The 13,807-nt window shown below is 64.5% G+C and overlaps 1 protein-coding gene across 2 annotated transcripts in view; it reads right to left on the minus strand.

Annotated features, from left to right (window-relative positions):
• Positions 1-13,477, minus strand: part of OLFM1 (olfactomedin 1) — a 36,002-nt gene extending 22,525 nt beyond the window's left edge. Inside the window, exon 1 of one of the 2 annotated variants that reach the window (XM_055400308.2) lies at positions 13,047-13,477. In XM_055400308.2, coding sequence (XP_055256283.1) covers positions 13,047-13,112 — 66 coding nt within the window. In that variant the 5' untranslated portion in view covers positions 13,113-13,477. Of the gene's footprint in view, positions 1-1,111; positions 1,486-13,046 lie in introns of those variants that run through there. The other variant, XM_055400307.2, reaches the window with a different exon arrangement.
• Between the last annotated feature and the right edge of the window lie 330 nt (positions 13,478-13,807).

Genomic DNA, 13,807 nt, shown 5'->3' on the forward strand with positions numbered 1-13,807 from the left:
CCTGAGCACAGAGCCTGCAGCCTGCCGGGAGGCCGCAGGTCACCTCCCTGCTATTTTTAGCCTGGGGATGGGGACAAGTTGGGTGGACGGAGTCCAGGGTACAAACATTGCAATTCATTCATTTCCAGCCCCAGGGGCACAGGACCCCGAGGCAGGAACAAAGTCCTCAGGAAGGAGACGGCTGCGTGCGGTCCTCGGAAGGGCAGGTGAGGTGAACAGGTGCCCGCGTCAGAAGGGGTCGCCGAGAGACCCCCTCGGAGCACGGAGCCCTTCACAGCCGGAGGAGAGGAGCGGGAGCGGAGCGCGTGTCCTTCACCTCTCCTTTCCGCCGAGAGGGAGCCGGCCTGGGGCGCGCCCCTCCGCCCGCCCCGCTCCCGCCACCACCCGAGTCCGCCGAGCCCCAGGACGGCCCGCCGCTCGCCCCCTCCCCCAGGGCACCGAGAAGGGACGAGAAGCGCCCGGGGAGGCAGGGCGGGCGCGGGCGCGGAGGGCGAGGCGCGAGTCCCGCGGCTGCGCACCCCCTACCCCCGGGCCCCGACCGGCCCCTTTGCACCCTCCGCCGCGGGGACCCGGGGACCTCCGCCTGGGCTGGGCAGAAAGGCGCCTCGGGACTCCGAGGGCTGGAGCTCCAGCCCGCCTGCCCGGCCGCCCGGGCCCCACTCCGCCGGTCCAGTCCGGCTTTTGCCAAGTGGGGCGGGCTCCGCTCCGAGCCCCGACCGGACCCGGCCGGCCGGGGGCCATCGCGTCTCCCCCTGACTTGCCGAGTGACCTTGGACAAGTCCTCAAGACCCCTGCCTCAGCTCCCAAACCTTGTCAACAAGGGACGGATTAGTTGAACGTGGACTCCCAGCCTCTGAGTCTCCGGCAGGCTCCCGGGAGGGCCACGCGAGGGACCGGACCGAGGCGGGAAGCGCCACACAGAGGGGCCCGCGATCGGCGGAGTGGCCGAGGCTGCGGGCGCGGGGAGCAGGGTCGCCACCGCGGCGCGCGGCAGCCGCGCGGGCCCCGCGCGTGCCCTTGCCCCTGCGCCCTGCTCCCCGCGCGGCGCCCGCTCGCCCAGGGCTGGGGAGCGGGGAGGAGGCCCGGCAGGGCGGGCGGCGGTGGCACTTACGCCGGTGCTGCGATCGAGCGTCCCGCCGCTGGCCGCCGAGAGCTTGGTGGTGTTGAGGCCCACCAGCGAGGGCAGCGTCTGGGACATCCAGTTGGTGATCATGGCCATGGTGCTCAGCACAACCCCGATCTTGAGCAGCGGCACCGACATCGCGCCGGGAACGCCTCCTGCGCCCGCGCCGCGCCGGCGCCGGCTCCGCGCCCCGGGCAGCCTTCAGGCGGCGGGCACCGCGGCGGGCAGGGGCGCCCGGCCGTGTCCCCGCGCCCCCTCCGCCCGCCGCCGCCCGCCCGCCGCCGCCGCCCCGCGCGCCCCAGCCATGGCCGCGCCGCCCTGGGCGCCCGGGAGAGTGGCCGCCCCGCCGCTGCCCGCCGTCCGCCCGCTGCCGGGAAGGGCCGCCGGCTCGGGCTCGGGCTCCGGCTCTGAGTGCCGCGCGGGCTGCGCGCGGGGGCCGCGGCCAGGAGGCGGGGACACGGCCGGGCGGCGGCCGACGCAATCTGCCCAGGAAATGGGTGGATTTTTCCTCTCCACTCCGGCTCCCCGCCGCCCCCTGGCTGCTGGCAGCGAGGTCTGCAGAGCCCCGTCGACCGCGAGGAAAGACAGACCACCGCCCCGCAAGTCATCAAAATCCGCCCTCAAACACAGCGGCCTCGGCGCACGGGCTGGGCGGGCCGCAGCTCTTCCACCCTCAAGGCCGCCGGCCAGCTAGGCCCGGGCACTGCTCTGAGACCCCACCCGCCCAGCCACGCAGCCAGGTCTCTCTTAGCCTGCCTGCTGGGGACCTGCTAGGTGGTGGCTCCAGACCCCCTCCAGCCCCGCAGAAACCCAGACAGCCGAACTCTTTGATAGAAACGCAGCTGGTGGTGGGGGTCTCCAGCCTCCGTGCTGGCGGAGGGGGCCAAGGGAAGCAGAGAGGCCCCTCTGGGAGTCCAGGGCGGCTGGGACCCCGCAGGCCTTTGCTGGCAGCCCCGGCACCGCCCAGGGCGGGCTCCCGGGTCAGGCTGTGAGGGGTGCAGGCACGCGGCAGCAGGGCAGGAGCTGGGCGTGGGTTAGGGGCTCAGGCCTTGGGGCGGGGTTGCTAAAGTGGCCCCACCCGGGCTGAGTGGTCCAGGTGGTGGGGACCTGGTGGTCAAAGACCTGGGGGCCAGGGGCGCGTTTCCTCACTGGCTCTTCCTGGGGCTGTGGGGTGGGGGGAGCTGGTGCCCAGGCAGAGGGGCAGGGCAAGCTGGCACAACTCCCCAGCTCTTGGCAGCATCTGTGCCAGGACATGTGAAGTCCCCTCTGAAGCACAAGTGTCACTGGGTCACACATCTTAACGGAGCTTCAGAGTTTGCAGGCAGTTTCTGACGGAGAAGAAAGGCCTCCCAGCTAAACCTCCCTGCCGCGTGGGAAGGACAGCACCCCACGCCACTCTCTGTCTGCGTGGAAGTCGATCTCCCAGGCGGGCCAGGAGGGCGGACAGAGGCGGGAAGGGGCTGGCTTTCCCGGGCCACCGAGGAGGGACACTGCTTTCCCGGGCTCCATTCTCTGCTCCCAGAGACAGAGGACTCTAACAGCCAGGACAGCCCTGGCCTGAGCGCGGCTGCGAGACTCAGGAGCCGAAGGGGTGCCTTGGGCTTGTTTTTCTGCTTAAAGCAGGCGTGTGAGGCAGCCTTTGGGTGGCAGGCAGAGAATTTCAAGAGTTGGGGAAGGGCGCCATCTCCCAGTGCCGGCGGGTACTGCAGGCTCTGCAGGCGTCCAGGCCGCCAGTGCAGCCCGCTGGGTGAGGGGGCGGCCGGCTCCCCAACGCCGCCTCCTTTCTCCTTCCGTGAGCATTCAACGCCGATTTAGGGCTGCGAGCTGTGCTGACCCAAATCATTCACCCCGGCTTCCCGCTGCCGAAGGACACGCACCCCCGCTTTGTTGGGACCGCTGCAGATCCCACTCGAGCCTGGTGTCTGCAAAACCCTGACGCCAGCGGTCTTCCCGCAGATTCTTACCACCTCCTGTGTGCAGGACGCGGGTGCAGACCCCGGATCAGAGCCGGGCCCCGCGGTGCAGCCGGCTCTAACCCCCAGTTCAGAAACAACACCAGCAGGGCGGAGCAGACTCCCAGCACTGTGCAGGAACAAAAACCTCCGGACAACCAGCCAGCCGACCAAGACGGAAGGCTCAGAGTGGTCGCTCCGTGTTCAGATTCTGCGGCCAGACGGCCTGGGTGTGCACGGCCTGGGTTCTCTGCCCCTGACTGGTTGTGAGACCTCAGCCAAGGTAATTAGCCCTCCCGTGCCTCAGTTTCCCCATCTGTAAAGGGGATAATAACAGGGTGTGCAAGGCTTCAGTGAGTCAGCGCAGGAGCAGACATGGCAGCCAGTAGGGGTGCCCACCCTCGTCATGCCCGCTTTGCAGAAGACCAGGGCGCTCGGAGGGGATCCTCAGTGGAGCAACTGACGCGTGGGCGTGGGACCGAGCTGGGATTTGACGCCCCCAGACACCCCCGCCGCCTCTCCTAAGAGCTGCTTTTGGCTAAAGACCACCCACAAGAGATGCCGTTGGTACAGACACACGACGGAGGAAGTGCTGCTGGATGTGAAAACAACTCCCAACGCCCAGAGCTGTTCTAGGAAGGTGAGCGCCAAACGTGCAGACACAGAGAATTAAAAAAAAACCTCTTCTGATCTTGAAGAACTTCTGATCTGATTTCATAGCAGTAGTGTCCCAGGGGATTTACAATGGGTACTCTAAATTAGAAGATAGCCAGCCTGGCTGGGCTGTTCAGCGGAGGAAATGAAATCCAGGTCATTTGCACCGATGGAGCCAAGTCCTGCTCCCAAGACCTGCTGGGACTAGGGCGCCCCAGGGTTAAGGGGCCAGCCCCCAGCTCCCCCAGCCCTAGGCTCTCCCAGATGCACCAGAGGGCAGGCAATTAGGGCCAGCCTGGAGACTTGAAACCCCCTTATCATGTTTCTCCTGAGCCTGCAGTCCTGAAGGGGACTCTGAAGGCGTTTACGGCATCCCCATAAGGCATGGCTGACAAGAGTCCTTTAAAAAGCTTTGGGTTGCTCACACCTGCTTGTCAAATGTGGGCTGCACCTTGGAATTCCTACAGCTCCCTGGGAACTAAGCTGATCCCCTGGAGCTCAGAGCATTGAGAGGGATGGTAGGAAACCTGACTCACACCCACCGGATGCCCTTAAATCCTAGCCATCATCTCATCACTGGTCAGCTCACTATAGAGAATCGGATAGACGCACTGTTCCCGCCTGCCCTCCCAGATGGAGTGTGTGGACAGCACTGGGGTGTGCGGTGGACACAGCCGGCTCCCCCCGCTGGGACCCTGTACCTGCTGCTCTGAGCTGCACCTGTGCTTCTGTAACGACAACGTATGGCTCTAACCACTGGGAGGTTCAAGGCAGGTCACTTCCATCTAATCCACCCCCAGGTCCTCTCCAGTGTCCGGGGTCTGTGATTCAGTAGGAGAGACGGCTGCTTTTAACACATTTGGAAAGGGTCACGTGAGAAGCCTCAGCAAGTGTAATTTGATTTAGAAGCTACACAGCATTCCCAAAAGCACACTGTGGCTTGTTGAAGGATGGAGGCATATGGATTAAAGGCTCCGTGACTGGCCAACACCGAGTGCTCTTTACAAGGAGCCGAAACCCCAGTTCCTACATGGCTTTCCTTGGAGTCAGGGCTCACTTGCATTCACAGCCCTGAATAGCCATCTTTGGACTAACAGAGTGGGTACCGCGCCCCAGACACCCTTACACGAAGCAAGTGACTCACAGAATCCTTACAGATGCCCTCGGGATGGTGCCAAGGCGACTCGGCTTTACAGAGGAGGCGTTTGGGGCTTAGAAAGATGACGACCTGCCCAAGGTCACATGAGGAGCCCCGCTCCCAGGGCCAGGCTCAAAGACATGGTCCACCTCCGCCCCTGAGATGTCACGGTGTTTGGGGCCATCTGAGACCACCAGCTGGGTGGCTGATGAGCAGCGGACATTTCCTGCTTACAGTTCTGGAGCCGGATCTCCGAGATCAAGGCACTGCGTGGTCATGGCCCAGTGCGGGCCCGCCTCCCTGTGTCCTCGTGTGGCGGGAGGGGTGAGGGACTCTCTGGAGCTTTGTCAGGAGGGGCCGATCCCATTCAGGAGGGGCCGATCCCATTCAGGAGGGCAGAGCAACTCCTGAAGTCCCCATCTCCTTGTGCCATCACCTCTGGGGGTGAGGATCTCAACATATGCAATTTGGTGGGCGGTGGGGGAAGACACAAACATTCAGACCGTAGCCCGAGCCACGGGAGATCTCTTGAGGTGCAGGAGTGCTGTGTCTTCGTGGCCACAGATACCTGCCAAGTGCGCCATTCCGCGGGCACGACGCCTTGCCATTCCTGCCAGAGCATGGCTGGGCTCTGGTCAGCTAAGCCTGAGGGAGGGCGGGGAGCTCTGCCCGCTTTCGGATTCCTGCGGGGCCTGAGGGCTGGGTCATCTGTCCTCACGCCAGCCCATCCCAGCCTTGACCTTGGTGGGCTCTGTGCAAAGGCACTGGCAGATGGGAAACAAGGATCCCCGGGCCTCCCGGCTCTGCAGGCGGGGACCGGCGTTACATAACCCTGGACGCGCCCTCCCACCTCCAAGCCTGTCCTCCTTACGAGGGGCGGGGTCCGGGTTGCAGACAGAGTTCCCCCCACGTCCGTGGGGCGACGGAGAGTGTCGGGGAGGCGCCTCTGATCACCTCCCTTTCACGGACAGGAAACAGGCCCACGGGGCTCGCGGGGACTTACAGGGCCAGGGGCCAGCCTCCCGTGCTCCAAGGCAGACCCCAGAGGACAGAGTGCAGGCCTTTCAGCTGTTTAAGAACATCTGTATTTCCCTCAGCTTCTTGCGCGTGGCTGGGGGTGGGGACGCAGAAGGAGGGGGAGAGGGAGGAGGGGACGGGAGGACAGCAGGGGCGCAGGGCCTCTCTGCTCCGTCCACCCTGCCTTCCTCCTGCTTTCCTGGGAGTGCTGGGGGTGGGGGGACCTGGCCTTCCGCTCCTGGAGGAGGCCGCCCTCCCAGCAGCCGCGGGAGACCACCAAGGACCATCCATCCTCTGCTGCCTGCTCAAGCCCGCGTTTCTGCTCTACCGTCAGGACACACAGCCTTCAGACTCCAAGCCGGGGCTGCCTCCCCGAGGGGGAGCACCCTGCTGCCCCGTGGCTGTGCTGGGAGGTGGCCCCGGCTGTCGCCCCGTCTGCCTACAGAGCCGGCTGCCCCAGGCCCACCCTGCTCAGGAAAGTCCCATGCTCCTTACAGACCCGTTGCCTCAGACTGTCGCGCCCAGACGGGGATGGGAAGCCACGGCCCCACCTTGTCTGAGGCCCCCCAGTAGAAGTGGGGCCCGGTCCCGGGAGAGGCCCCTTGAGGGATGGGGGTGCTCAGAGGGCGCCTGGGGCTGGGGCTGGGCTCCGGGTCCTCCTTCCCAGGCAAGGGGGCCCCGTCACACCTAGCGGAGGGCAGTCTGGCTTCTACTGAGTAACTGACCCTGGAGTGAATTAGAAGGTGATGACGCTGTGAGGACATCTAAGAGGCAACTCTGGGGTCCGGCTGGGAATGCAGGAAACACCCCAGGATGTAACACTCGTTCGGAGCAGAGGACTCCCTGCAGGCGGATTCCAGAGGCTTCCACACGTGGCCACTCCCGGGAGCACACACTCCGCTCTCCGCCCCTCACCAGCATCTCAGCCCGACCACAGCCCCTGCCTGTGGAGCCTGGACTTGGCCTCAGAAACCGCAGCCCCTCTGCTGATGGGTGGAGTTGACCTGAGAAGTCCCTCGAGCTGTTTACGGGGGTACTCAGCCGGTGCCCTCTCCCCAGGGGCCTCGCGCCACTGACTCCACCCGTGCAGAGTCGCCCGGCGAGATTCAGGGGATGCCGGGGTGGGGCAGTGCATGCACCCACCCATCACAGAGCGGAAGTGCTCACAATCCTGAGAGCACCTTTCTCGGGGTCCCGCCGTGCTGTCAGATTTGTGACCAGCAAACGGAGTGAAGGGTTTGACCTCAGTCCCTCAAAGCGTCATGTGAAGCCAGTGGGGGTGACCTTCTTTCCAGAACCCCCCTGAGGGCTGGGTGCGCCTGGGGACACCTGGGCTGGGGGGTTTAAGCCCCCGGAGGGCATGCTCACTATGCTGCGTGGAGCGAACACCCTAGACGAGCATCTCCAAGGTGAGAGCTCCCCCAGGACAGGGCCTGGGGCTTTGGCACCTTCCCTCCTCTGCCCTGGACCCCTCGGTCGAGCCGCTTCTCACTCATCCCCCTCTTGCTGACGGCCTGCTTTTAAATGCCGTGGCCTGAACATCAGGAACACGCAGGCCAGGTCTCACTGCTGAGACCGGGGCAGGGAGATGGGGAACCCGCGTCTTCCAAACGTCGCCATTGCCCACTGTCGCCTGGCGTTTGTCCTGGGGTTTAACTGGGTGCAGGAGAAGGGGTGCCCTGTTAGCAGGAGGAGCCCCATTCCCACGGCTGTGCTGTGAAAGTGAAAAGGGAAAGTCGCTCAATCATGTCCGACTCTTTGCAACCCCATGGACCACACCGTCCATGGAATTCTCCAGACCAGAATACTGGAGCGGGTAGCCTTTCCCTTCTCCAGGGGATCTTCCCAACCAAGGGATCGAACCCAGGTCTCCCGCACTGCAGGCAGATTCTTTACCAGCTGAGCCACCAAGGAAGCGTTGTCTTCCCCCCAAATTACAAATCACGCCAAATGTAACAAACGGTGTAACCGTGTGTCGGGGCGGTTTGGAGATTCAGAGGGGATAGCGACTAAGGAGGGCCGTGTCCATTTCCTACATCCCGGAGCTCAGCCCCTGGGCAGATGCTCGCAGAGTAGGGCGGTGCACAGCTCCCTGCGTGAAGCCTCCCTTTAGGCGGGAGAGAGCTGAGGTGATGACCAGTGCTCCCTCGAAGGCGCCCTCCCCTCCCGGATGAAGGGCTTGCTGGCTCTCTCCAGCTCAGGGGCAGGAAGCAGCTGGCCCCCGAGGGCCCCCCTTCACAGAGCTCCAGGTCCAGGGTGGGCCGCGCTGGGCCACACGGTTAGAGACCCGGCTTTCACACCCTCCTCCGAGGGCAGCGTGAGCTGCTGTGGCGGCCCCCCCACCCCCGCGATGCCATTTCCCTGTCTTTGCCTTTCTCTGTCCGTCGTGACGAGAACGTGGACTCGGGGGTCCGGCACACCTGGGCTGCGTCCGGGGTCTGTCACCTGCTCGCTGGGCCACTCGGCAGGTGACTTAGCACCCGCCACCTGCGCCCGGCCTCCATGTCTGGAGACTGAGGACAGTGTTCCAGGGCGCTGAGGCGGCTTCTCTGTGACCCAGATGAGGCTTCCGTGGTGGGGAGGGGCCAACGCTTGGTGACACAGAAATACTAACCCTCATGATTGGTTTCCTCCCTCGTGCCTAAGCTGCTGGCCAAGATTCTGATGTGCAATAATCTGAGAAAATGTAGACGGTGCACCTCCCTGGCGCAGTTTCTGCCCCCTTATCTGAGCCACCGTGGGAGGGACCTCAGGCTGATGCCCTGGGGATGAAGAGTGTCCGCGGGGCACCCCCAGAGCCGAGAACAGCTCCTGTCCCCACTGCGCCGCCCGCAGCGGCGTGCATCTAATTCAGCTCAGCCAGTAACTGGTTTTGTATGCCTTCACACTGGGTGTTAATACTGATTACAGGGCCCGATAACTCTGGTAATAAACACAACCCCAGGCAGAACATCGCCTTTCTCTGCACTGGGGAAGGCGGGGCCGGTGGGACGAGCGGCACACTGCTTTCAGAGAGGAAGCAGCTGCCTCACGACGGGGATTTACAGCCCCGGCCCGGGTGTCACAGAGGGTGTCCCTGGACCTTCCTGCCCAGAAATGGGGGCATCTCCTGGGCGGCCTCTGGCCAGCCCCCGAGGCAGTGGCCAAGATTGCTGCAGAGATGGGGTCAACTCAACGCATTGTGAACTGCCCGGTAGAGGGAACGACCTCAGCCATCCTGAACCCCTCACTCCCTGGACCACTAACACCCCAGCACGTGTGGACCAAAGGGCTGGCGGAGGCGAGGGGCCGGGGCAGTCGGACAGGACGTCAGTGGGATCGCTGAGCCCCGGCTCCGAGTCAAGCAGGTGACAGAATTCACGCTTCTGTCTGAGCCGACAGCTTTGTTCCTGCTCAGTTTGTTCAGGGCAGTGGGTTGGGGTCTTCACTCTGACTGGATCTGAGGGGCGAGAACAGCTTTGGAGAGAGAGGTTCCTGAGGGGCCAGCTTCACGCCGGGCCCACTGTGACACCTGCCTGTTGGCTCACAGGACCATCCCCCACCCCACCCCCGGGGACCACTCACACCTCCTCTCGGACGCTGAGACCTGCATGCAGCTCCCCAAGCTCCGGACAAGCGTCACCAATCACTCCATAAAGCCTGGGGGCCCCCGAGGGCCCGGGGACCGCTGACACTCCGAGGTGCCCTGGGCTCCTTCACAGCTGGAACCCCCACCCCAAGGGGTCAGGGTCGGGGTCTATCATTCCGAAAGGCCATGGCCGGGCTGGGGACTAATGCAAAGGGATCCACTTCACCCCTGAGATACAGCTAATCCCTCAGCGCTCCTCTGCTGAGCGCCGAGGTTCTGGGCCTGTCTGTGGCATGCTGTGGCCTCTGTGTGCAGCCCCCCGCCCCGCCCACCTGTTCCTCCCCATCTCCCTGCCCCAGCTCGGCAGGTGCAAATGGCACCCCTTCTCCAAACCACTCTCAGCTCCCTTCACTCCCATCCCAGAGTCCTCGGGCCTCTCGAACAAGCCGGAGTGGCAGCGGCTCAGTCCACCCACTAAGCACCATGGCCCGTGTGCCAGAGGGCCAGGCCTGGACTCAGCATCGCCAGCCCAGCTGTGCCGGAGTCAAGCCTGACCAGCTGGTATCTGAGAGCTGCACTGGCAGGAAAGGACAGGACCGGAGTGGGGGTTAGCAGGGGGGAGGCATGTTCGAGCCTCACCAGGCTTCATGCTCTTCCTTTTAAAAGGGTGGACGTTCAGGTTGAAGCTCAGAGCCCTTCTCAAGGTCACCAGAGAGTGGCTGGTGGGACTGGGGGGGAGGGGCAGCTGGGCCCAGGGTCAAGAGCTGCCCTCCCCTTTCGGGCCATCTCACACGGGGGGGCACGTGCTTCTTGCAAGGGAAGGTGAGCTGGGCTGGGGTGGGCAGGGCGCCTCCGCCAAGACGCACATCCAGTTCTGCATTCTGCTGGGAAGCTCTGGTGGTGCTTCTCAAGGAGCTGGAAACGCCAGCCTCTTCTTAAAAACTACAGCACGAGACCCAGTCAAGCGTCTTTCCATCTGGGGACAGAGTTCATCTGGGCCCACGAGCCTGGCACATAGTAGGCCATCGATCACTAGCTGGCGTTTGACTGAGTGGCTTATCGTAAGCGTGCTGTTGGGAGAACAGATGGCCTGGCCATGTGCGCTCCCCCCGCCCCCTGCTCATCTGCCTGAATCCTTCAAGCAGTGCCCGAGAAGCGCAGGTGACACCCACACGGTTCTGACTTGTTCCCATTCGGACGGGCCCTAGTCCATAAACACGGCGGCCCTAGAACCTCGTGTCCATGTTCTTCGGACGGGCCCTGAGATGGAGGGTGCAGCTGTAGGGGCAGCTTACTTGAAGCAGGAGAGGAAGAGGGTGGGGGGAGACGGAGCCCACCCAGGCCGGTCACCACTGCCCTGCCCTCCTTGTCCCGAAGTCCAGAGGTGATTCACTCATCACACGTGCAGGGACCATTGTTCCTGATGCCAGGCAGTGTGGCTTCCCAGAGTCGGATCCCTTTGGGATCAAGAAAGCAAGGGTCTTGGGGAGGGGTGTCCCCGAGTTGCTCTCAGATTCACAGCAGCCCTGGACCACCCCCAAACCCAGTCCCCACCTTAGAGGTCTGACAAAGGAGAGAGGCACCTGGCCTGACCCCAAAGAAGCCCACCTGGGTGGGACCAGGCAGCTGGGATCTCTGAAACGGGTGGCCAAGCCAGTCACCCTCTGACCGCTTCACAGACGTGGCCGGTTAGAGCGATCTCTGCCAGCTGGGCCTCGGCTCTAAAATCCCATGACCGTCAGGGATACTAGGCTTCCGACGGAAGATTCTCACAGCACAGACTCAGAGGCAGCTAGGAAGAGTAGGGCCCTGCCTCTCGGCTATGTTGAGGGAGGCATTCCCTTGAGGAATCCCACAGCTCCGCTTCACAAACAGGAAGCTTCCAAAGAAAACAACATCATTTCCCTTCCTGGCCCAGCGCGGCCTCGGGGAGCTGACCAGGGTCCTGAAGGGATGGTGTGGCTGCAGGTGTGTGTGCAGGGGCTGGCCACGCTTGGATGTCCAGCGCCGACAGCGTGGACGGGCAAGGGCTCTCGCTACCCGGACAAAGCTTCCAACCCAAGCTAGACCAAAAGTTTCTTCCAAGAACAGGGGATCTTTAAAAAGACTGAGAAGTGAACCTCTGGAGGAGGGCTGGGAATGGAGACTCAGGGAGTCTGGAGGTGAGGAGGCCAGTAGGGCTTGGAGGGCCCGAGGGTGGTCACTTCCAGGGCACCCAGACCAGCCGTCTGCTCCCCGAGATGTCTAAATTAGGCACATGCCCCCTGGCTCTGTTCTGCTGTGTGTGATTGTGTGTGTGGAGTGGGAGCGTGTGTGAGCGTGGGCACGTGCATTCATACAGTGTCCACTCACAGAGCCCGAGTCTGCCCCTCGGCCAGGCCTTCCCCGAAGCCAGGAAAACTCTTCCGGAGACCGGGCGGACCCTCTCCAGGGGGCCCCGGCTGATTGCCTGTGTGGCACCAGCGGGGTCTCCGAGCACAGTGGGACGACAGACCCTCCCTCGGCTGGGGCTGGGGCCGCAAGCACTTCCACTTCCCGCAGAGCCAGGGAGCCGGCAAGCGCTTCCCGGCAGAAACAAGGGACGCTTATTCCAGAGCCTTCCCTCCTGTGATCCACCTCTCAGCCTCTCTTCTCTCTTTTGTTTCCTCTTTTATTCTGGGAGGGAGGGAGGGAAGCGCAGAGGCAGGAGGGAAGAGAGGAGGGTTGGGGGCAGCTGGCGCCTGGGGCCAAGCTCCTGGCAGCACCCCCCCCCCCCCGCCACCTCCTGGACTCGCAGCTGCAAAGGGCATCTCCCGGCTCAGACCGTGGCACAGTGGCACCGTGGAAAGGGCATTTTAATGTCACTCTGAGCGGCCTGGCTCCCGAAGCTGGCAGCCTCTTGCCAACACCCTGGTGCCAAAGCGACACCCCAGCCCGGTGCTAAAGACCCGCCAGCTCTCAAATGCATTGTAAAATGGAGAATACCAGCCCGAGACAGTTCTCTACTGATACATTGTTCAGGGATGGCGAGTCCACTTAAAATGCCCAGCGGTCCCCATACACGATCGCCACTCACTTCATGCCGTGCATGTGGCCACAACCTCCCCCCCAAACCTCCACATGGAGCCCACAATGCGCCCCAGCCTCAGACACGGCGGCCTGCCCTCCCCGGACCGGTCTCCCCGGCACCATGCCCACCGCCAGCTCGGGAGCCCCAAGGGCAGCCACTGTAGCCAGAGGCAGGGATGCAGGGGCGGGAGTTGGGTCACATCCACCCCCGACCGCGCCGGCAGCTCCGACCGCCTGCTCGCGATGACAATAGCCACCAAACGGCCCCCTCCGCCGCCCCTTGAACTTCTCAGCAGGGAGTGGGCAGCCAGGGCGTCCAGAAGGAAGGGGTCAGGGCTGAGGGTTCTGGGGGACACAGCGGCAGTCTGGGGTGAGCCTGCACCCCTTCCTGCACCCCAGGTGCAGCTGGTCCCCTCCCCAACCCCGCGGCCGCGCGCCCGGGCCGGGGGGCGCCGGGCCGTGCGGAGCGGCTCCCCGACTTTGCCGGGCCCCAGGCCGGGCGGGCGCCCCGCACGCAGGGAGGAAAATGGCGTTGGATGCACGTACTTGGGTGAGTTCGGTGCCCATCAGGACGAGGAGCAGGAGGCTGAGGAGCTTCCGGGCCGGTGGCATGTCTCGCGGCCGCCTCCGACGTCCCGGCGTGCGCGGAGCCCTGGGTGCTCGGGCCGGCGGCTGCGTGGGCGCGGACGCGCTCCGGGTCTGCGGGCTCCGCGGCGGCGCCCGGCCGTGTCCCCGCGCCGTCAGCACCCGGAGCAGGCGGCGCCCGGGCTGTGCTGCGCGGAGCCTCGGCTCTGCATCTCCGGCGGTCGCCGGGCGGGGCGGGCCGCCCTCGGCCCCTCCTCGGCCCCTCCTCCTGACGGCCCCGCGCCCGCAGAGCTCGGGCGCGCGGCTGGGCGGCCCCTGTGCCAAAAGTTTGCGGGGAGGCGCAGGGGGACCCGCTCGCCACGCTCACGCGCGGGGGTGGGGAGGGCGGCGGCGGGGAAGCCGGGACAGGATGTGACATCAAGCAGGCGGGGGAAATTTAACTGGGAGGGAAAACTCCACCCTGGCTGGCCCGGCGGCGAGGCTCCAGGCCCCTGGCCTCTGGGATCCGGGCCCCCCTGGACTCAAAGAGTGGACGCAGAGCAGGGAGGGGCGCAGGCCAGGATGGAAAGGCTAGCCATCTCCCCGAGGAGGTGTCCTTGGAAGCCACGCTTCGGTGAGATAAGCTGAGGCTGGGAGCCGGGAGGGGTGATGGGGGAGAGTTGAGGGGGATGGACTGGGAGCTAGAGAGCCGGTCACGAGTACTCCTCGCAGGCCTCCTTCCC

Source organism: Moschus berezovskii, chromosome 11 (assembly GCF_049115385.1).
Source record: "Moschus berezovskii isolate FMDL1 chromosome 11, NW_MosBer_1.0, whole genome shotgun sequence".
Lineage (NCBI taxonomy): Eukaryota > Metazoa > Chordata > Mammalia > Artiodactyla > Moschidae > Moschus > Moschus berezovskii.